At 43.7% G+C, this 24,009-nt stretch overlaps 1 protein-coding gene and 1 long non-coding RNA gene across 10 annotated transcripts in view; one reads left to right on the plus strand and one right to left on the minus strand.

The window, feature by feature from the left end:
* Window positions 1-226: 226 nt before the first annotated feature.
* Window positions 227-4,772, minus strand: TOB1 (transducer of ERBB2, 1). 2 transcript variants are annotated; one of them, XM_086857360.1, is made up of 2 exons: window positions 4,040-4,772; window positions 227-2,170 (listed from the first exon to the last, which is right to left on the minus strand). In XM_086857360.1, exon 2 carries the CDS (start codon window positions 2,031-2,033, stop codon window positions 1,062-1,064), a length of 972 nt encoding a protein of 323 aa, XP_086713486.1. In that variant the 5' UTR covers window positions 2,034-2,170; window positions 4,040-4,772; the 3' UTR covers window positions 227-1,061. The 2 variants fall into 2 exon arrangements, with proteins under 2 accessions (XP_086713486.1, XP_023794472.1); XM_023938704.2 differs by having other exon boundaries at window positions 4,371-4,754.
* The window catches only part of LOC111937364 (uncharacterized), a 42,560-nt gene continuing 22,845 nt past the window's right edge, over window positions 4,295-24,009 (plus strand). For 3 of the 8 annotated variants that reach the window (XR_015278020.1, XR_015278025.1, XR_015278024.1), the window contains exons 1-4: window positions 4,754-5,245; window positions 13,909-14,745; window positions 22,845-22,977; window positions 23,697-23,850. This is a non-coding gene — a long non-coding RNA (uncharacterized LOC111937364). Of the gene's footprint in view, window positions 4,377-4,729; window positions 5,246-13,908; window positions 14,746-22,844; window positions 22,978-23,696; window positions 23,851-24,009 lie in introns of those variants that run through there. The other 5 variants (XR_015278021.1, XR_015278026.1, XR_015278022.1 and 2 more) reach the window with 4 other exon arrangements.

Consider the following 24,009-nt stretch of genomic DNA (forward strand, 5'->3'; position numbering starts at 1 on the left):
AGTGGAATTTGTTCAAATAATTGCAGGCAAGTTCCTAATGGGGTTCTGTGCTTTGACAGGGGTATTCTGGGTTAAGAACCCCCCATGAGGTGCAGCCAGAGACCCACCCTTCCCTTTGCTCCTGAGTCAGACTGTGGTGCATCCCTAGCAGTGCCAGCACAAGGAATGCAGTCATCACATTCTCACTGGGACACAAAGAACACGCATACACATCGCCACAGCCAAGTAATTTTAAAGAATTTTAATACAAACTTAATATAAACTATTTCAGTCCCTCTTAACATGTAAGACACTGACTCAAAATACTTTTATACCTTTTTTCAAGTATTGCACAATGTAGGTACAAAATTAATATTTACGATTACATTTTCTTCCATAATATATAGCAAAAATCTTTAAACTTTTAACAGAAAATACAATTTGTGTTTCTTTTGAAAAAAGCAAATATTTCATACATTTTAATTCCACTACTAAGGTATATTCTGTACACAACTTTTTTACTTTTTTTAGAATTGATGTCTTTAAGATGGATATCTTACAATTTCAGTAAAAAAAATACAACATGAAGCTGCTGCAGCTGTCACAGATCACTGTAGTAAAAAGATATAAATGCAATACCATGTTGTAGAAACAATATATATACTCTGATATTTTACAAACTTTGTACTAAATTAAATTATACAATTAGAAAAAGACCAATAAACCCACCTACTAGTGCCAATTTTTTATATATATATATACATATATGTCTGAGCACATATACATATATATATAGTCACATGAAAAAAATCAGCCACTTCCTTGCTATATCTTAAATACTGGCAAGAGGCCATATTTTTGAGAGTATATTTTTGTAATGTACAGTCAGTATAAAATAATTTTGTGCTTGGTTGGCAAATGAAAAAAATGATGCATGTTGTATTTATCTAACCAAGCCTGAATGTATTCATACTACAAGCCTTAAAAAAAATCTCAAGAGGTGGAAAAAAAGATACACCCTTGGGTACGTGCATTTTAACTTGTACAATAGTATTTACTTGGATTTCATTTTCGGTTTATTTTTAGTTAGCCATAACTGGCTGGAATTGCTGGTTAGAATACTGCATGTTGTTTAAACTAAAATTCAAGCCATCCACAAAAGACTTCTCATTTAGACCTCCATAGGCTGCAAACATATCAAAGGCATTACTGTACTGGAGAGGACTGAGGTTAAGGGGGCTGTCACCAGGAAAGATGCTACTGGTACTACCTTGACCCTGCATGCTGGGGAAAATGAACTCCTTTGCGTTAGGAGACAGGGCAGAAGTCTTCTGCTGTTGCTGTTGCTGACTGCCTAGGCTGAGCCCATACAGAGAGTGCATGGAGGAGGAGAGGGATTTCTGCTTCAACAGGTCATTGACATTCAAGCCAAGGTTGGTGGGAGAGGTGCGGGCGACCTTGTTGCCACGGCTGCTGTTCTTCATTTTGGTTGAGCCAAACTTGGTGGCAGCAAATGTGGCAGTAGTGAAGGTTAAAGGCTGAGTGGAGCGGGGCATGAAGGTTGGGCTCACAGCAGCTGAGTGACCAAAGGGAGGAGAAGGAGAACTAGACACTGAAGATGCTGGGTCACTAATAGGCATGAACACCTGGGCCTCGGGGTTAAAGCTGTTCTTGATTTCCTTATCCAACTCACATCCATTTTCATTATCATCCACATAAAGCACTTTCACTGGTCCCTTTTCACCGATTTGGTATGAAACCTCAAACGGGTCAATCCAAACACTAAGATCCTGAGGCAAGTTGCCACGAACATCATCAATGTCCAAACCACTCTCTTTGGATGCTTGTTCTATGACTGGGTCCACTTTCTCCCCTATATGAATACATCTAAACCCTGATCCTTTGTATGGCTTTTCTGGATACCAGTGCCCTTCATACTTCTTCTTCAGAAGTCTTTCAAGCTCTTCACCAAAAATGTTGACACGTCGTCTGGGAAGCTTATTGTACAAATATGAAATAATAAAATTGAGTGCTACTTGGATTTCAAGCTGCATAGCTGCTGTGCCACAGAGTTATAAGTCAGTTTCAAAACCCGAAGAAGAAAGTGTTCAAGATGCCACAGGGAAACAAAATTTCATTCAAAGTGCTGATTCAAGTTGATTATTATCCTTCACCTTGAGTGCTCTTGTTCCTTTAAGAAAAAACAAAAGCAAACATATCCAAGTAAGAACAGCGTAAGATTCAAGCTCCAAGGCCTAATCTTTCAGCTTCACTTTCTGCAGAAAATAGGTTACTTTTTAAGTGAAAAAATGTGCATCAAACTATTTTTGTTCCTGCCTGCGGAAGGTGAGGATGTCAGCTCCATTCAGCATGACTTATAAACAACACCAGAAAGGATGGGCTTGTGTTTACTTATACAGCATGGGGCACTTCCAAATCACATGAGCTGGGTGTTTAGTTATTCACAAAGCAGCAAGGATAATTTTTAAGATATCACAGAACTCCCAAGCCTGTCAAGGGTTCAATTACCAACCTGTATTTGGATGATTTATAGTACTCAGCTGCAAAATTTAGTACCAGAACATTAGTTTAGCCTGAAAGGTCTTAGTCCAAGGGTCATTTATCACTTTAAAGTTTGGAAACATATTGACTGCAACTGTAGGCTGCAGAATTATAAAAATGTTGACAATTGCTGTAGGTTTCATACAAATAGCTAAAATGACGCAACATTTATTTTAAATCCAAGTAAATCTTCTCCCTGAACTCTTCAGGGGTGAAATTATGCAAACTGAGGAGAAAATGTCTGCTGTGCACATCCAACAGTTCACACTAAAATGCAGTCAGCACATACATAATAACTGCACGTATGTTCTGTCAGAAGGCTGGCAAGACTGATAAATTAATTCACAAATTTTTCACTTCATACAAATTTTTCTCTATTTTCAGATGCAAGATGCAATTATATACCAAATTATTGTGTCACACTGTCTGTAGCTCAGATTAAAAAAAGTTCCTGGCCTAACAGGGCTTTTGACAGCCTCAAACCAGATTACCTTTCTCCTTCTCCATGACTCCATTTTATATTTAATGTAAGATATGGCTGTCACTCCTTCACAAAGGACGAAAGAGAAATTAGCTGTCTAAAGTTAGAGAAGGGACGAGAATCAGGTATTAGCACATGAACTGCTAATGCAAATCCTGCAGTACCTTGGTGTAAACATACACACTACACACCTTTGTCAAAAGTTCCAATAAAAAAAAAAATATTTTATTTTGGCTCAAGTAAAAGCCCAGAATTTCTGTTAACAGTGGAATGTTCTGCACTGCATCACTAGGAACAAAATTTAGCATAGCTATCACTAAAGATTACAGAAATCAGTTAAAGGATTTTGATATTAACAATGTGATTACATGGCTTTTTTATTTTTTGCTCCAAATAATCCCTTTTTTAAAATCTGGAACCCTATTTCCAAACCATTCGTGTTCTCCCCAACATGGTATGGGAATAGTTTGAAAGGCTGTATGATAAGGCGACCTTTAAACGTTTGCTGGATCAGCACCGGGTGGGGATAAGGAAAAGATCAAGGGCAAACAGTAGATATTTACAAAAGGGGCACAATCAGTACCGAAAAGCTGATTGGGTGGTTAAACGGGGTATTTAAAAATGATTTATTAATCCATCTTTGCTAGTTCCCTTCCCCCATGTCCTTTAAGAAAGGAATGCTCCTTTCTGAGCGCACCAGGCTGACGCTGTAAATTTCTCCACGCGAAACGAATTCACGGTACAAAAGCAGCTGATCAAACATATCGGCTTGATCATCTCGAACTTGTTCTTTTCACGTATTTATAGGAAGACGGCAGTATTTCTCGGGGACCAGAGCCCATACGTGGCCGGGCAGCAGCGCCCTGGCAGGAGCCTTAAACAGTGGGAGTTACATAACCAGGCAGTTGGGTCTCATTAGATTTCTGCTCACAGCCGTGAAGCTCCGGCGGCAGCGGGAGGAGGAAGAGCATTTTCTGAGCCCGTAGGAAAGCGAAGGAGGAAGAGGAAGGGGGATACCTGGAGGGCGGCTGGGGTTGCAGGGCCCCTCTCCCGGCGCACAGTCGGGCAGGTCCCGCAGGGCGCAGCCGATGCTCCCGGAGCGGCCCAGCGCCGATTACTCAGCCGGCACCGCTTCCTCCTCCCCAGCCGAGCGCGGCCGGGGGGAGCGACCCCTCACAGCCCGGCCGTGCTCTCTCCTTCAGTCCCTTCCCCGAGGAGCACCTGCACTCACCGGCTCCCCCCCGGCACCCCCAGGTCGTGACTGCCTCCAGCACACCCCACCCAGGGGCCGGCGGTGCTGCCTCAACCCCCCGGCCGCGCTCCCGCACGCCTCAAGGCCGGTACTCACCCAGGGGTGCGTGAGTAGTGCAAACAGTCCCGGCGGGGGTGTGAGGGCGGGGGGGGGAGGGTGGCTTAGCACCCGACCCCCATCTCCGAGCGCCGGCTCTCTCGGCGAGGATGGGAGGGGAGAGGAAAGAGAAGAAAAAAAAAAAGGGAGGGGGAAGGGTCGGAAAAAAAAAGGGGGGGAGGGAAGGGGGGGAGGGCAGCGCTGCTCACACCCCCACGACGCGCACACTCAGCTGCTGCAGCTACGCTTCCTCTACTTCTCCCCCGTCGCCCGCCGCGCCCTTACTTATAGCCTCCCTTGCCCCGCCCCCAGCCTCGCCCCCAACACCACACCCCGCGCGGCCGCACGGCCCAAGCCCCACCCAGCACCGCGCGGCCCCCGGCTGGCCCCGCCCCGGCTGTCGGGGCTCCGCTCCCCGCCTGCGGCCTCTCCTTCCCCCCGCCGCGGCGCGCGGGGCCGCTCTGACGTCAGCGCGCTGCTCGCCCCTCAGCCCCGTTGCGTCACTGCCGATGTCAAACCGTGCCCTTGTGCCCCTCAGTCCCGCGTGGAAGGGAAGGGGGGAGCGCTAAACTACATCTCCCATGACCACCGTGGCCCGCGGGGGCCTCGGCAGCGGCGATGGCGAGGCTGGCAGGGACCGCCTACGCGGCTGGCGCCCCTCGGGCTCTGGGGTGACGCGCGGGTTCCTTCCTGAGGGGGCACGGGACGACCCCAGCCCCACATCGCCACCAGGCCCCACCTTCTCCGCGCCCGGCGGCTAAAAATACTCCCCACAGGTAGCAACGCCCGGCGATTGGCTGCCTTCTCGAGCGGCCATCGCTGATTGGCCAGCGGTGCTGGGGGGCGGAGCCAGGCCGGGTTTTGGGGGACCAAGGGTGAGCGACGGCAGCGGCCGGCGGGGAGTGGCTGTGTGTTGGAAGTGTTGGGGGCCTGCTCCTTGTGCGAGATTCGGGGGGTTCCGGGGCCTCCAGGGGCCCTGGAGTGTGAACTGGAACACTGGAGTGTTTTGAGTATTCCTTAAAGCATCCCCCGGATTTGCTCTTAAACACTGCTCGGGGTGTTCAGGCTTGGCTCTGGGGCGGTTTCCCTCACACCGCCAGCAGGACCCTGCTCTGGAGGACGAATTGTGAAGGGATATATATATATATATATATATATTTTTTTTTAATATATATATATATATTATATATATATAATATATATATTATATATATTATATATATATGTATATTTCTCTGCCTCTTGCTCTGTTTGTATAATAATGAAGCATTCTGGCGTAAGTGCTCCACGGGCCCTGGGAGAGATTTGGAAATGCCAATTAGAAGAAATGCCAAGACTCTTAACCCTTTGGAGAGATTATATATATGAGAATATAAGCTTAAAATATTAAGGGAAAGAAGAGAGTAATATTTAGGATTTCCACAGCTTAACATTTCTGATGGAATTCACTGTAAAACAGTTTTTATTCAGATGTGTCAGTGCTGATGCTATTGGGATTGTGGTATTGCAAACAACTTGAAAATCTTAAGACCCAAAATATTTACAATTCCCCCCTTTATTTATCACCCATTTTTAAATCTAGAGGGTTGAACATGCCTTCAGTGAAAACTGGGCCACTTGTCACTATGCACCCCAAATGGAAAATAAAGTGTGAAATGATAACTTTACAAGCACTGGCAACTAGGAGACTACTGGGAACTGCTGTAGCATCTCTGGGAATCTGAAAGAGAGTCCTGGGTATTTGTTTTGATCAAAAAGAGACAAAGTGAAACAACTCCCTGCACAGAGAAGGTGAAAAGACAAATAGAGGGGGTTGTTTTGGTTTGGTTTTGATATTAGAGCTCAGGAGTCTCCGTGGAACAACAAACACATGCTGGCAGGTGACATCAGCTACTGGTGATGGTTCAGCTCTTGCTGTGCTCAGTTCTGGGGTGGCAGCAGCAGATTTCCCTTTGAAGTGGGAGAAACAGCACACTGCCTCAGATCACTATTTTCAGGTGAGATTTCATGAAGAGCTTTACAAACCCGGTAACTGCTGCTGAGCTGCTAAAAAAAGCCAGGTTTTAAAAGCAGAGACTTTCTTTTAAATGGCTTTAGTGTTACATGATAAGTATTAGAAGCATGAATTAAATGTACAGAGCTAAGACATTGTTAATCAAGGCAGTCATGGGATCCTTTAAAGCTGTAAAAATCGGGATGTGCTTTTCTGAGGCTGATGGAAAGGAAGCTTCTCATGCAGTTAGTCCATGCTTTAGAAAAATTTAGTGTTAAATGCAACTAGACCAATTTTTATGTCCCTCTCACCCCAAACCATTCTATGATTCTAAATATTAATGATGGGTCATTGGCCCAGGAGTAACCTTTGAGGATCAACCCCACTTCTAGTGTTCCAGTGAAAGTTTCAATTTATCTTTGTCTGAAGAAATAGCTTTTAAACTGCAGTGATCACAGTGTAGTCCATACACAGCATGTCAGAGGTAGGTGGCCAAACTGTAGTAGTGTTAAATTATTAACACCTAAACCCAGAGTTTAATCCAGGATCATTTGTATTCTTAAAACCTCAACTGGCTTTTTGATCCACAAGGGTCAGATTAGGGCCTGCAGTATTTTTCAGCCCCTTTGATTAATATACAGCAATAACAGAATGTCTGCCTGCTAGAAAAATCTTTAAAAATGCAATCAATACAAAATAACCCCAGCAGCAAAATTTTGCTCATGTTGCCAGTTCTATTCAGCTGGAAGATTAATCTTAAAAGAAAAGAAAAACTATATATTCTCATCTTTTCTGACAGACCTTGACAAGTCTTCTCCCCAGCAGAGCAAATCAACACAAGTATTTCAGAGCAGGGAAGGAGGCAGGAATGAGATTAGAAGTAGGAAGACTTTCTTAATCTATATTAAATAAGAAGGGTTTGATCTCATGCCCTGCTCATAGCCAGATCCTGCAATGCTGGCCAGCAGCAGCCATCAGCAGCTGAACTACAATTTCCGTAGTCTCTGCAGAATAATCTCTAAAATCTCTGCATTGTAGAACTACATTACCATAAAACCTTGCCGAGACTGCACAGACTTGACAAAGAGACCTTCTTTTCTGCTAAAGAAAGCTAAATCTGATTCCTCAAATAATAACTAGCACTCTTTAAAAATCTAAATTAGTATTGCTTATTGATCAACACTGTGTCCAAATCCAGAATACTGTTTGTTAATCTTAAAATTTGTTTAAAGCAATCATATATAACCAAGACATTTTTTACTAATTATGTCAACGAGGACAAGAATTTTAAAGCTGCAGGAAGACAGGCTCAGAATCTCTACCACCCATGCTTTTCATAGAATCGTTTTCTCTGCTAAATGAATGTTGCTGTACAGAATATATAAGATTTATCCTGATGGTGGACATGGAGTTTTGTATCATACATTCCTTAATAGAGTGCAGACTCTTTTTTAACATTTTCTTATTTAGGATAACAATTCTCCCTTTAGCGTGGGAGCCTGGGCTTTGATCTTGAAAAAATGGAAAGCTTTCCCCATTGTATTCATCCCTCTCTAGCCTGATTTTATCAATCTGCTGATTTTAACATGTGTTCCTTTTCCCCACCATCTATCAGTGTGAGCAACCAGGCCTGGCCGCTCTCCAGCAGATTTCTTAGCACTGAGTTTGAAATGGAATGTATATTCTCTTTCATTTCACTTTACCAGCAATGATTTTTCTGTAAATACTGATTAGAAGGGGGGTCTGGATCTATCAGGTGTTGCCCAGTACCAGGAGCTTTCCGACCACAAAGGTTTTTTGAGGTAGGAAACCACTAAATCACCTTGTAAGTGACATTTCAATGGCGTAAGAAATAAGCAGGAGCAGAATTCAGGCAAAACAGCCAGGTCACCTTCTAGGAGAGCCCCAGTCTTGTCTGTAATCCTGTGAAGGTGTACGCGTTGGTTCCCAGCGATGGAGAGCAGCTGTCAGGCAGTGGCTGGCATAGCTCAAGCTGCCAAGGAAGTGCACATGGCAGAATGTGTGCCATGACTCTGTGCAACCTCCTGCCCCAGGGCAAACAGCCCAAGCTGTGCCTGGGCTTGGCCCTCTGCTGCTCAGGGGGCTGAAGAGTGGGAGTTGGGTCCTGGGAATGTGCAGGGAAGGGATGGAGGCAGGAGGACCTGGCAGTGTCTGTTGGTTTGGGCAGAGGTACAGTTGTGACAGAGGGGGAAGAACAGCCCTTGAAGAGGAAGGAGGGAAATATTGCAGTTAAAGGGAGAATGGAGGACAGAGGGTGCAGTACTGATGGGCTGAGAACAGCCCAGCATTGATCACCCCATCCTGGAGACCCTGGAATTTTGGGTATCAATTCCTGTGGGATGCTCTGGGTCTGGTCTGCCCCACAGCTTAGCTGGGAAAGCAAATCCAAAACACCAGCAACAGGACTTGTTCTGCTGTTCCAGTGTGTGTGATGTTAGTGTCTCTGGTGACGCCAATATTTTTGAAAGTTGGCTACCAAGAGCTGGAGCTTGAGTGCCATAGACTGAAGGGCAGGTTCCAAATCTGGGTATCTACAGCTTTTTGTAGGGAGTATACTGAAAAAAACTCTTCTAAGTTGGTACTTAGATATTAGTTACTCATCTTAATAAAAAAAAACAACTCTCTATATGAGTATATATGTGCATATATATGTAATTTTTCTCTCTATATATGCAATTTTTCTGGGCCAACAGTAGAAGGAACTGATCTGCAGGAGATTAGAGCTCAGAGCTCACAAGGACATCACTCCCTCTTAAGTGGAATGCTACCAATGATATAGATTACCTGGAAAAAGTTGATCAAGTCACAGAAAGCAGTTGCTGGATAAGAAGGAGAAATAAAACCAGGAGAAATAAAGATTTTGCACCAAAGTTGTTTCTTCCCAAAGTTTCATCCACCTTCAAAGATGAAACTTCAAGTGAAAATGTGGGTTGTTGTTTTGTCAGAAGATGGTATAAGGTAGGATCTGTTCCTGAAGATAAGCCTGATAAGCAACATTTTCAGAATGGGGTACAGATTCTGAGAAGGCCAGTAAAAAAAAATGAAATGAGGAGTAAGTAATCTAAAACTGCTGTAAAAAGTAATGGTCAGTAGTAGGTAGAAACTGTAACAGGAAGGGGAGGGAATGGGAAATATTTTATAAGCATCAGAATTTCCTACAGCTGTGGATAAATGGGCTGAAGGAGGAAGAAGGAAGATTGATTTAATACATTAAAGAGGTTGACCTTTGAAGAAATTTTTATTAAAATTCAATATAATTTTTTCCTCTAGTTCACCTTTGTGCTGGGATCCTGCCAGTTTGTCAGTTAGCTGTGCAGTATCTGTTAATAGATAAAATTATGGGGTGAGGACCTGATAGACATGATAGCTGATAGCCACAGAACTTCTAAGTTAATCAGCTTCAAGTGCTTTACTATGCTCATTCCAAACAGTGATTCATAAGCAGTTCCAAAGAGACAGAAAGCTGCTTTTTAAATTGTCAATACTTTCATGGGGATCAAAAATAAACACTGAAGATGAAGGGCTGATCTTTTGCCCTTTCAGTTTCTGAATAGATGAAGGTAGCTTGAAAACATCTCACTAGGAATTTACTTAATAATTTAGTGTACTTAGCATTTTCCAGGAAGGCAAGTAAATCTTTATTTTCCTGAAAAAGGAATTCCAAGAAAACCATTCAGTCTTATTCAAGAGAGATACTGAATGTGAAAGAAATAGATAGTGAATGGGGGAAAAAGTCAGTACAAAGAAATGGCTTTCATTCAGTCCATTTAAACTGAAAGAAGGAGGAATGGAGATATGACTGTTTACCATAACAGTCCAATAAACACAAAAATTCTGCCACTTTTTTTGACATTCTGATTATCATCAGCTAGGGTAAAAAAATTACCAGTGGTCTCTTTTTGAAATAAATGGAAACTCAACTTTATTTAGGCAGAGATCCAACCAATACCACCTTTCCTGACTAACCACAGTGTTCTCTAAGCCAAATCTGCACTCTTTGGCTCTCCCAGCAATGCTTTTTGTTTACTTAGGAAGGATCAGTGAAGCCTTCACTATTTTCTAGTTCTTCAACAAAGTGATGTAGATGCACCTTGAACGAGAAGGAGAGGAAGGATGTTTCCCTGCACTGTCAATTTATTATCAGGACTGGAAGGTGCCTCAATTTTTTGCAATAAAACCCAGAAGAAAATAAAATTTTAACATCCCCAAAAGATCTCCCTTGGTTCTTGCCTAAGAACTTAAAACGATCAAGAACAGTGCAGCTCAGTAGGAAGCCATCCATATTTTAAGCTTTCAGGCAACCCCTTTTCTCTGGAGCATGTGGCTGTTGACTGGGTTTCATATGCCTTTCTGCATACTATTCCTATCAGTAACTGTTTTATTCTGAGCCCAGGACTTGGAGAGTTTAATTAGTGACTACCAGGTGTCAGGCAGAATATCACCTTTAGGAAAGGCACTGGTTAGAGGTGTTGATGCTAGGTCTGGAGGCAGTCTGATTTGAGAAGTGCTGAGTTAACCTGCTGTGCTATCATGCTATGACTGTGTGAGTGATGGTGACTTCAAAGTAAATGAGTTCAAATGAGTCTTGTTAAGTCTGAAAATCGTCTTCATGAGAAGACCATTAAAACTATCTTAATTTAAAAGGAAACCAAACAAAAACCAACAAGGGTGTTTCCCAGATAAACAGGGACCTAGTATTAGTGCAGATAAGAAGAGTTGAGTGGAAAGATGTCTGGATATGACAGCTGAAGGTTTGACCCTGAATCTTTAAGGGTATTATCCATAGGGGGAAAAAAGCCAATGGAAATTTCACTTTAATCTTGCTGTGCTACAGATCTGGTCCTTACTCAGCTCCGATTAAAGTCTGTTGAGTCACAGAGACAGGAGCAATGGAAGGGAATGAAGATTCAAACTGTGTGTTTGCTTCTGAGACATACAAAATGGATTTTACACAGTTTGTGCATCCTGTTCATGTAAGGAGAAGTTCATGGGAGACTCAGTCCAAATAGTAAATCACTCATTTCCTCTCCAACTTCTGATTCCTAAAAGAGTAATTCCCAACATAAGTGCCTTAAAAGATTAAGCAAAAAGTCATATTAGCTTAACATCCTTCCCGAACTGATGTCAAAATGCTGCATAAAACCACACTTTGAAGTCCCCCAGGACAGTGCTCATGGGACTTGTCAATAACACAATTTCACAGAGATTCTTCTGTTTCACAGGTCATAGCTCTTTACCACGTAATGGATAGATCACCCCCATATATACCTACATGTATATGACCCACTTCATTAGAACAGAATGTTTTCTCTAGAACACAGAACCCAGTAGGAGCCATTATCTCATGTGCTATTATTTATGCAAAGACTTCAGACAGCTCCTGCACACAGCAGTGGATCTGTGCAGTCTCAAGAGCAGCTGTAACAAAGATCTGCAGAAGCAGGGATAAAACAGCCATGTCACACAATTACATTGAGTTTGGAAATGGGAAGAAGAGATTTTTTTTCTTGATCCCACATGACGATTATCTTGCATGCTGGGAAATGAGCACTCAGAGTGACATACTTTTTATTGTAGCTAATGGAACTCAGATTTGTAAAGAAAGTGATTCTACTGTGTGACCATATTATCTAAATTGCTTTGTCGCCAACGCATAAAAAACTGAATATAAAATTGCCTGAGCATAATTGAGTGCTGACTCACCCCCCGATTAGGGTAAATGGTGCAGTGTTCCAGGGTGCCTTGGAGCTTTCTATAGTCTCACAATCCTATGTGAAATCTCCTGATTGATTTTTTTCCTCCTCCAAGCAAACTTATGTTTCATGATCCTATTTGAGGCTAGATGCTACAAATCCAGCTGCTGTCACAAGACATCTTCCCCCTGCTTTGTTATCTTGATCAATTTCCTGCTGAAACCCTCATCTTTCATCCCGGCTGCTGCAGTTGCCTCCCTTGTGATTATTCCAACTCCTGGCTCTCCATATTCATAGCCATTCTCTGAGCTCCAACTCTAACTCTCCAGTTTCTAAGGCTACATAGTGAGGATGTTTTCTCACAAAGAGCTTTTCCATAAATTCTCACAATTTCATTTCAGTCTAACCCAAGGCTGCAAACACACCTGACGCTGCTCGGAACAGACTTTTATTAAAAGTACCTGCATACATGACCAAGATAATGCAGACCTAAGTATTTTAAATGGATTTTTTTAAATCTTGAAAATAACCTCTTACTCATTTGGAGGTATAAATGTGTGATTATGCTTAAAACCAGAAGAATTCTCAGGTTTTGAAATTTAAGTGTAATAAGGGCAATTGTAAGAGGCAATGCCAGAGACCCGAGGTGAACTGAGCCATGGATACTGGGAAGAGAGCTCAGATTTAGCTGACTGTGGCAGTAAATCAAACCAGCACTTGTGCCTTGGATGATCTCTGTTTCAACACTCCTTCAGGTAGTGAAAAGAAAGAGCAGAAGAAGGGCTATGACCTAAATGAATTACAGCAAAAAAGATCTTTTGCAAAGCCTCCCACCTATGAGGATTTGCAAAAGATGCCAGCCCAGAGCTGGAGGATCTGCAAATGAAACCAGTCATGGAAATGGCAGAAATTGGTGTTGTTTCCAGTTATCTATGAACATCTCCTTCCTGGCTGGCTGAACTATTTATTGCATGAGCAGCTGCTGAAAGCCGAGTAAGGAAGAGGCTGAAATTTGTTTCTTATATAAATGGGAGTGGTTTCATATCAGAAAATAAAGAGTAACTTCAGCACATGTGTCGGGCTTACATTCTCCAGAAGCACTTGTTGCTGCACAGTCCAACCTTGTTCCTTACCAGGAATTGTAACTTTTGTTGCCTGATAAATTCTTTGCCTCAAAGAGGATAAATCCCATTTATCTCCAGCTCCAGAGAGATAATAGTGCAATTGTTCCTTCACACCAGGAGATGTGCTCCCTGGAAATTCTCTTCTGAGTTTGATAATATTTTCTCCAAGATCTTCCTTCTGTAGAATAAGAAGAAATTTAATTGAAATGTGTTTCCAGAGACAAGCCCTTAAGAATAAAACTAATTAAAAAAACCCACCATAAATATTGTAAGGAGGAGAAAATCTAAATTTCAGAGGTGATCTAAAGCTGAGTCAGAATCCAGCCAGAGTTAAGGATCTGGTCTCTTCTGGTTGATCAGCACAAAGGCTGAACCTTTGCAGAATAAAGCCACATTTAAAAGATGTAATGAGGAAAAGAAAGGAATCTCTAATGGTGAAGAAAGCAACACATTCTGAGATTTTAAAAAATGCTGTCTGAAGCCTTTAAAGATAAGAGTGAAATACATAAAAGCATCCATGGCTTCCTCAGACAGGTTAGTGTTAGTTGTTACTCTCAGCTCAAGGTGCAGTTGACAGCTCTCTCTCACTTACATTGACAGAATTATGTTTGGAAAGCCCAATATTCCTGTCCAGATTGTTCTTGCTAGGTGTTTGACAGCAGCCTGCCCAAGTGGCATCCAATTAATTGTTAATGTCCCCATTTCAGCTGAATGGGGAAGTGCCTACATGACAAGGAAGAACGTCACTGGGAAGACTCCAGGGAGACACCAGAGGATTTGCTGAGAGGAGCGATGGATTCAATGTCTGCAGCCAGTCCAGCACTTAACCTCTTCATCCACAGCAACTGGTGGGTTACTCAGCTTCCATTTACTGTTGCCCTTCCAGGAGGAGTGTGGACAGAGCAGGGAGCAGAGCACTCTTGGCTGGAAGTCCTAGCTCTTTCTGCAGCAAAGATAAGCCCTTGGATGGAAATTCTTCGAAGGGATGAGGATGGGCAGACTGTCACTATGGGTATCTTGGAGCAGGCAATCAGTCCTCCCTTTAACAAACAGAGATACAAGATGGTCAGAGAAGAACATGCTTCTTAAATGTGTTGGAAAAAAGAGGCTGGGACATCTGTCATCCCTGATCCACAAAGCGATGGAGGTTCCTGAAGAAGCAGCAACACCTGCACAGCCAAACAGGAGCAACTCTGCTGGTCCCACCCTGCAGCTTGTGATCTAAACTATAACTAATGCGTGTAAAGGCCCTGACAAAAAAGAGCTTACACATAATCCCTTTTCTTAGGCCTTTGATTTTACTGGAACATGCAGAGCAGTAAAATTCATATAGTTAATGGGAAAGCCATGTCCTGGCCTGACCCTGCCACAGAAAACAACAAAACAAAAGGGCAGGCTGGGGAGGATCCGTGGAGATTTGGGGTCATGTTCGGGGAGGATCCATGATTCAGCATGTCTGTTTACTAAATCTCCTCTAATTTGTCACATAATGAAGGAGTGGGACAAACACCTGCAGCTGCAGGCTGCTGTTTCATTGTGAAAAGGTACGACCGGGGCAGTGACGAGCATCTGAGGAATAAATGAGTTTCAATTAGGACAGTAGGTCAGAAAGAGCAAGATGATTCATATCCAGGATGTCCTCCAACCCTCCACAATAGCACTCAGCAATTCTGTTCAGCTTTGCTCCTTCAAAGTGCCCACAAACACCCTGTCCTTTCCGTGGCACTGGCAGGTAACAGGCAGAGAGCTTGGGTGGGCACTGAGACCTACTGATTCCTGGAATAACTGAGATCAGCTGGGAAAAAATTGCCTTCCGCAGCAACAGGAAGGAATGAGACAGCTCTGCCCTAGTCACAGCATGCCACTGTTCGTTTAGAAATCAGGGGACATAAAGATTCACACCCCAAAATTAATAAATAAGGTACCCAGTATTAATAGTCTATTTTAAGGAGCTGTCTGCCTGCAGTTTTCCCAGGAGTAAGGAACAGGTCATCACAGATGGGGTTTAGGAGTGCTTGGCTCCTATGTTAGCACCCCAACAATGCCTCTGCTCAGCTGTGTAAATCATATTTTACTTGCTTGACTATGAGTTGCTGGGCAGTGGGATGTAATTTTCCATGCCTGCTGTTGGCACTGGGTTTTACCTTGACTTGTATCTGACAGTGCCAGCTCTGTCAACATTGCTTCGCCTCTTGGAAAATAATAATTAAGAAGCCTGGATGATAGGCATATATTAGTACCCAAGAATTCATGGCCAGCTCCACTTTAACCTAGTCACCGTAGTTTACTACTCTGCCACAAAATGTCTTTTCCAGGTTTACCTGAAGAGTGGGATGTAAGAAAACCTCAGGGGTGCCAGACATACACTGGATTGACTTTGATCTCTCTGAAGACAAATCTTTTAAAGTTTAGATCAAGGAATCTTTTAATGAAACAAAGAAATTGTGCCACTTATATCAGTTCCAGATATAAACAAGTCTGCTAGAAATAAACAGGAGCAAGGCAAAAAGGAGACAGCCATGCTCTGCAATGTCAGCCCAAAGTGACTGATGGATGATGATACGACTGGCTGAGAAAAAAAGTCAAAAAGTCTTGCTGCCATCCATCTGGCAAATCTTCCAAAGGGTATTGCTGTACAATGGCACTGAATTGGTACCTGCTTTGCATCTCCTGCTATCAAGGAAGGCTATTCACTCCTTCAATGAAGTGAGGATTTTGTGGTCTCTGCTAGGACTCTCACCTTAGGGACTCATTGTAGCCTTCCCCACAGCCAGTTCTCTGTTCCCTCCCCCCCAATCTGCCAGGGATGTGGAATCTTATCCCAGGATCCTTTAGGATGGAAAAGATCTATAAGATTAAGTCCAGCTATAAACCAGCACTGCCAAGCCCGCCATTAAACCATGTTCCCCTGCAAGTTTTTTAGATACCTACAGGGATGGTGACTCCATCACTGTCCTGGGCAGCCTGCTCCAATTCTTGGCAGCCCTTTTGGTGAAGAAATTTTTCCTAATATCATCATAGGATCATGGAATGGTTGGGGTTGGAAGGGACCTCTGGAGATGCTTGATCCAGCCCCCTGCTAATGCTGGCTTACCCAGAATAGGCCGCACAAAGGAAAAATGCTTTTTAAAAAGATCTTCCCATAGTAAAGATGCTTTTGGACATTTAGGGCATCACTAAAATGCAGAGCACACCTGACTCCATCCAGGCTACTCCAGACCCTCTACCTGTTCACAGCTCAGGCTTCTGTTCCCTTGTCCTGCAGGGGAGGCAGAAGTTCACAGCACTAGGATTTGTAGCACATCCATACTCTTGCTCCAGAAGCATCATTACTTCATGCTTGGAGCTGAAGAGCCACATTTCATACTTCTGAACAGTATAATGCTTATTTTCATAACCCAGTCATTTGGACTCTGTACCACAGAAGGAGTAAATATCACCACTGGCCATTTCCTAATGCATGAGGTAACAATGTCACTTCAAAACACACAAAAATTTTTCCATGAAAACAAAAAATCTCTAAAGAGCAGGCTGCCTGGATTAATATTAATGACTTTTTTTCCCCCCATTTCTTCAGCTCCTCCCATGTGATCCACAATCAACTGTAACTGAGTTCATGACCCTCCTGAATTGTGATGAAGCACAATGGCTTGAGACCATGTAACTGGGAGTACCAGCACATGGATAGTTCTGACTGAGGAGCAGCTGCTTACCTGGTGACCAGACACTTCTGGGTTTTAACATGGGCCCACTAAAAGCTGTTTTCAGCCTAAGAGATCTTTGATACTGAAACTAGAGTTAACCTGGATGGTGAGCAGAGGAGGTCATGTGCTCTGAGAAATAAATCAAGGGAGAAGGGGTTGGGAGAATAGTGGGAAGATAACAAAGGAGAGGGACTCTTTAGGGAGAGGAATTAATTAGGAAACATGCAGTGATGGAAAAAGGAATACAGGAAAAACTGATGTTGCATCTCCTCCCCACTCAAGTGCCAGCCACATTTGTAATTTGTAATTTTCAGCCTTCTTAGATAGATGGGGCTAAGAAGCAAAAGCTGTCTCAAAGCAGCTCCTCTCACCTTTGCTACTGCCAATTTTAGTAATTTTTAGTCAATTTGGTTTGGTTGTTAATAAGGACTTGCTTCTAATTTCACCATGTGCAGCAGTAACTTGTTAACAAGCTGCTCCAGGAGATCTTTATAGGACAGTGGAAACCAGGGAGAGGAAATAATTACAGCATTTCCACCTATGGTAGTCTGCTGCAGGGCAAGTATAAATAGATCCATAAGTGTTTGTTCGCTTAAAAGTTCAGCCCAACTGCTTTCTCAATTGCCAGCAGCAGAGTTAATGGATGGGTTTTTTTGTTAAAAAATGAGGGCAAAGATCATCTACTAAATATCACCCTCCCTTCTTTCTAGACTGCAAGTAGTATTTAAAAAGGTACAGAATTTTTACCAAAACCAGATGTTGGGTGTATAAAAGTACAGGCAGTTTTTCAAAGACATTTTTTGTTTGGAATGGGAAGGACAATTAGCTCCGAAAACTCAATTCAGCTTCAGAACAGAGAAACCTAATGGGGAAAATAAGAAGGAATTTACATTTCATTTACTTGGTGCATCCAAAAAGCTCTGGACTGGTGTATGCAAAGAGTAACTCCCTTTGGAGCAGCACCACAAGCTTTGAGAAAGCAGTTGCTAAAGTGTCTGAAAGCACCCTGTTTCTTATCCTCTGCTCTCTGAGGAGGGATAACAACCCAATGCCCAGATGGGGTGGAACGGGGGTCTCAGCAGGTTATGGGGACATTGATCTGTGAGCTGGGCAGTGGGACACTTGCATCCAGTTTGAGCATCCCAGAAATAACCTACCTGACTCAAAGAAGCTTTGGAAACCTCTCCTCAGGGCCCAGCACACCTTGGTGCAGGAGGAAGAGCCCAGTGTGGGTGGCCTGGACCTCTCTCCAGGAGCAGCCCTCCCACAGCTCCATCTACTCGTGGCTGCAACCCAAATCCCTGCCAACATTGATTTTTCCCTGCACCAAATTGTTTAAATAAATACCCCCAGTGTGGACTCAAAGAAATGCAATAAACATTGTTCGTGTGGCTCCTTGGGAGCTCAGTTAATGGGCCGCCTGGAAGGACTTTCTAGGCAAATGTGCTGCTTCTGGCCACACACTGAAACCCACCTTGGACTCCATCAGCCCCTCAGTGTAATACCCTGCTTCTGCCTATTGTTCAAGCTTCAGGTACCACGTTTAGCCAAACAATAGCTAAGAAACAAAAGACATTTTAAGTGACTTGTGGCATCTGTTGAGCACCAGCTGCCCTTTTTGTGTTCTACCATGTCTTCTGTCCTGATGCTCTGTGCTCAGGTCTCCTGGGTCCCATCCAGCTGCAAAAGCCCAAAGCTACAGTGAGAGGAACAATCTAATCTGGTAGGAAAATAAAACAGCTGATGACTCATAAAAGCAAAACGGACAGCTATTGGAAAAGGAAAATATCAGAACAGATTCAGATGTGAGTACTAGCACAGGAGTGCCTGGAAAAGTAGCAAGTTCTGCAGCATTTTTCCACTTGAGCCCCCAGTCAGCTTCAGTGGAGCCAGGACTCAAACCTGTGGTTCCAGGTAGCCTTAGTAAAGCTTGGATCTGAATTAAACCACTCTTCTGCATGCCTGGGGATGTGGTGGCATGTGGCAGCCTTGGCTGCTTCAGGCTGCCCTGGAGCTGAAGAATCTGAAGGAACATGTCCATGAGTGATGGCCCAAAGCAGTGGGACAAAGTTGTGTGCAGCCACAGGAGCTGGGGCTCTGCTGGAGTCTGAGATAGCCTGAGGGGGAAGGAGCTGTTTGCAGGTTTCCCATGGGGAGCTGAATCCAAAATCAACTCTTTTGAAGGCAGCAAGATCAGCACAAGACCCTGGGCAGCACAGGGATGCATGGGTGGCTTTAGGAGAGGAGGACGGCAGGCTGAGTTCACTCACCTGAACGCCCACCTTCCCCTGGAGGAGCAGCAGGTGGAGTCAGTGGCTGCTCTTCAGGGGAAGAGGGACCCCACACTGGCTCAGACATCCCTGTGATGGGGAGGGGTGGGGAATAATCCCTGGGACTGATGGGACACCCTCATAGCCCAGCACTTGGGGCTGTTACCTCTGTGGTCCCTTCTCTCTCTCCAAGGCAGTGTAACGAGGCCAGTGCAAATCTGAAGAAGAGAGATTTCCTTTACTCGAGGATTTCTATTCAAAGTTACAGCTATTGACAGATTTTTTTCTACTGCTACACTTGGTGGAAGCTGATAGTATTTATTAAGTTGATCCCAGGCACCAGAGCTGGATACACAGGCAATCACTGGAGCCTGTTGTGTTTGCATGAATGTACTAATCCTGCCTCTGCTTCCTGAATGCACAAAGTGATGTATAGGACCATTCAGCTCCCAGAGACTTGGAGATGGCTGCAGAGGGTGAGACAATGTTTTTAATATGGAGAACTCCAAGGCAAGCTATTTTGGTGCCTCAGGATCATTAACATTTTTGAATGTCTGAGAAGCTGCTAACATTTATAAGACATTACAACCAAGATTTATTCTCCCAAATGGAGAAAGAGCTCCTATTTTTCACACACACTCTACATATTGATAATTTTCTCATTTTCTGATGACAGGGATTTTTATCTCCACTGAGACAAGATGACTGATAGATGGAGATAAGAATTTCTCATAAAGAGAAGCAATGCATTTTTACACAGCTGAGGCTGGAAGAAAGCAATAATTGTCTTAATACATAGGTACAGCCCTCCAGAATGGCTGATTATTTACTTCAAGGCTCAGTCATCACTGACCAGAATGCCAGGCACGTCTTCCCAAACCAAGATGTGAGCTGAGATCAGTGCAAACAAACCCTCACCCCTCTGCCCACCTGCTGTGCTGCTGTTGGGTGGTGAAGGCTGGTCCTGGTTGGAGATGCCAGCCTGGGATACCCCAACCATGGTGGGTCAGACCAGCAGAGATTCACCAGCACCTCTGTCATGGTGAGCCCCACAGTGAGCCACAGAGGTGGCACTTGGCATAGGCTGAGTTCAGTTTTAGGGTCATTCTCAGCAAGTTCTGGGGTGCTTGGAGAGCCCCTGGAACTTGAGGCAGGAGTTAGAGCTGCCACTGCAGAACTCATCTGGGATCTGCCTAAAAAAATGACAACAAAAACCATGCAAACCCCCTCAAAACAACAACAATAATAATAAAAAGAAAAATTCAAACAAACAAACAAACAAACCCCCCACTAAACCCCCAAGAGAAAGCCAGAGAAACTGCTTCCAGCTCTTGGGCCAGGACAAAGCCTTGGAGCAGCAGGAGAGCAGGAGTACCCATTCTCAGCATCACCACCACTTCTGTCCCCCTAGAGCAGCTGAGCAGCTTTGCTTCCTGCAGGAATCCTCTGGAACTGTGAGACTTTTCCCATGCTAGACCACATCTTGCAGGGTTGTAGCTGTTGTACTGGTACACACAAGCCAAAATTTACACCCCTTTACCTGCTTTCCTCCCAGCCCTCTCTTACACCTGTTCTCCCCTCTCACTGTCTGCATATTCTGTTCTTTTCTGCTGTTCCTAATAGCTTCCATCTATGCCAAGTCTCATCCTACTCAGCTCTCTTTAAACCTCAGACCTTGGGCAGAGCTTTTCTGCATTGATTTCCCAGCCAGCTTTTGTCTCTTTGACATCTAGGTTCTCTTTGTTTGTGCTTTTCTCTCTGGATCTGGGAATTATTCTGCTTCAGTTGGTGCATGGATACAGGCCCTGATATTTTGTTGAACTCTGTGGGATCTCTTCTGCTTAGCAGGTGCAGTGGTGGGTATGACTGCTCCTGGCACCAGCAGCACCCACGGTGTTGGAAAGGCCTTGAGAGGCTAATGTGTATCTCAAGCAGTAGGAAGCTTATCTTGTGCTAGACATTGGCTTGAGAGAGACATTATCCCTGGCCAGCTCCAGAGAGACATTTTCCATGGCATCCCTGCCCAGGAATAGATCCTGACTTCATGTAACAGAGGAACTGATTGTACAAGAGTGTGCTGCTCACTGGAGGATGGCACGGCCAAAGTGAATGGCATGGGGTCACCACTGCATGTTTTGTTCTCTGATGCCTCAGATCAGGATCTTGATAAAAAGCTTCGGATCTGAGCAGCTCCTGCTGGCAGCAAGTGCTCCCCCTGGAGCACGGCAGGTCCCAGGATATGTGTGCCAAGAGGATCTTTTATTTGGAAAACAAATGGTAATGCCTATTTATAAACCTCAGCTTAGAGTAAGGCAGGCCAGCAGGAAAAAATGCACCCATGGGTGAGTGAAGGCGCTTGGTGAGGAACAGGGCAGCCCCGAATTATGGGGCAGCAGTGAGCAAGTGACTTTGCCTTTTCTTTTTTGCCTCCTACTGATTTAGTCTGGAAGTATTTCAGTGGGCACTTTGTCCAGTTATATGGTGATAAAACCCTGGACTCAATAACTGAGATCTGCTATCTGGCATCAGAGCAATACAAATAACAATAAAACAAACAAAATAGAGGTGAGCCAGGCTGGTTTTCACTTGGAAAAAACATCAGTGATCCTTATTACTCACTAGCTCTCCTCTGGGGCCACCACTGAGGCTGAACTTGTAGGAAGGCTGTATTTTGCTCAGGTCCTTCTAAAAAAGGTTCTCCCTGGGGTTTTGGAGGGTTGATGGTTGCATATCCACATCAACAGGACCATTTATAAACAGCCTTTTTTCAGAGCAAAAGCCTTTTAGCATCTGACCCCCATGGAACCACGAGGCTGAAGAAACAGCACAGCATGGAGAGGCCACAGCCCATGATGGGACAGACAATCCTTGAGGCCTTGGTTTTCATCTGGGGGAAAGAAACAGAGGAGAGAGCCTGGAGGAGGCCCTCAGGCTGGCTGAGGTCACCCATGGGATCCTGAGCCATGGCTCTGTCATGCCACCCAGAGTATCATCACAGCATCCCTGATGCATCCAAAACACAGAGAAATGGCCAAGTCCAGCTGGAGGTTGATTCCTGCTATTGAGATTTTTATTTATTAATTTGTAGCTCACTTGCTTTCTTTTGGCACCATTTTTCTCTGCAAGTGAAAAATTTCCCCTGAATCACTACGTGTTATTTCCACTTGTCAAGATAAAGGTTAGTGAAATACCAGTAACTGCATCACAAATCCAGCTCCATATCTATCCAGGATTTTATATGGCAAGTTATACTGCACAGCCTGTTCCTAGAAAAGGCTGTGATTAAAAAAACTAAAACTGTCAGAGGTCAAGAAATTCATAGTTAGAGCAGCATAGCCTCTGCCCTTCTCTCCTCACATCTTGCCTGCAGGACAAGGAATAAAAAACCTCCTGGAACTGGCACAAACAAGTGTGGGACGAGATTTCCTCCAGCACACAAGATTCTGCAGGACTGTGGTATTTAAAGAGCATTTTAGTTTGCAAATGTTTCCTGCATCTGGAAAATGGTTATTTGTATATTTATACACTACATAAATAATATATAAAATACACAAATACCATAGAATCATAGAGTATCTTGAGTTGGAAAAGACCATCAAGTCCTATAAATAGATACAGAATTTAGAAGCAACATGATGCTATAATTGACATATATCTTTCTTCAAATAGATTTGCACCAGAGGCACAAGGAGAATTTGACACACTTGCTGCAAAGAGGTTTTCATGCCCCGAACGTGAAACCACCAGGACTGGCTGAAGGACACTCTGTGCCCAGGGACTGGGGAGCTGAGACCTGAAATGGGTGAGCTATTTTACTGCTATTTTACTGCTGCAAACGCCTCTTCAAGATGTGCTGGCACAGCCTCACTCCCCAAGTTAAACCCTTGGAAGCACAGAAGATGCCCCTGTCCAGCAGCAGTTGGGGCACGTGAAGTTTCAGGAAGGAAGGGAGGAGCTGCTTTGTTTTCTTCCTAGGGAAGGCCAGCAGTGCTGAGAACTGCCATTTGGGGTGAGTCAGGAGATTGGCATGGGGTGGTTTGCATTAATACTGGCTTGAACACATGCCAGAGAGGATTTCCAAAATTCACAGCCAGTTATTTCTCGTCATAGAGATCCTATAGCCTGTTCTTCCACTCTGAGGCATGCAATCAAAAGCCTGCAGAAATTATTCTGAGAAGGTTTGTTTGTTCTGTAAATATATGTTTAAAATCTTGAATAAAGATGACTAAGTTTGAAGAAAAAAACAAAACAATAACATCTAACAGAGCAATCCGTCTTACAGAGAATCTTATCCCTCCCTTGGAAGTGGATTGAAAAGCATTGTTATAAAATCCCAGTGCAGATTTTATTATGGGCTAAATCAAAATGCTTTGGAGTTTTTGGAATTCAGATCTGAAGTTCAATGTTTCAGCCCATATGCTCCATCTAAAAGTAAGATAAATGAAAGGATGTGCTTTTTCTTCCTTTTGATATGCAAAGATTTAGATGAAATGCTTACTTTCCAATTTGCCTTTTCAATAGAATTTCACTAGAGATCCTACCAACATTAAATACTCTGTGAAGCCTCAGGAGCTCCTGAGATGATGGATGACATCAAGAGCCAAAAGAACATGTACAAAGCATCTGCAGAAAGAGATCCTTAATGACTGTGTGAAGTCTGTTGATTTGTTGCCAGGTACTTAACTTAAAGCTTGTGTTGTTGTATATCTAACTTTAATGAACCAGTTGCAGAAAGGAAATCTTAAAAAATTCAGTCCTGTCCCTTCAGCTGCAGTGTGAGCAATAACACACTTCGCTGGATACTCTCAGCAGGTCTCTCATTAAAACAGTAGCA

This window comes from Cyanistes caeruleus, chromosome 19 (genome assembly GCF_971803275.1).
Source record: "Cyanistes caeruleus chromosome 19, bCyaCae1.hap1.1, whole genome shotgun sequence".
Lineage (NCBI taxonomy): Eukaryota > Metazoa > Chordata > Aves > Passeriformes > Paridae > Cyanistes > Cyanistes caeruleus.

Excerpts from the sequence above, each read along its gene's own strand:
- TOB1 (XM_086857360.1), bottom strand. The coding sequence starts at position 2,033 with ATGCAGCTTGAAATCCAAGTAGCACTCAATTTTATTATTTCATATTTG.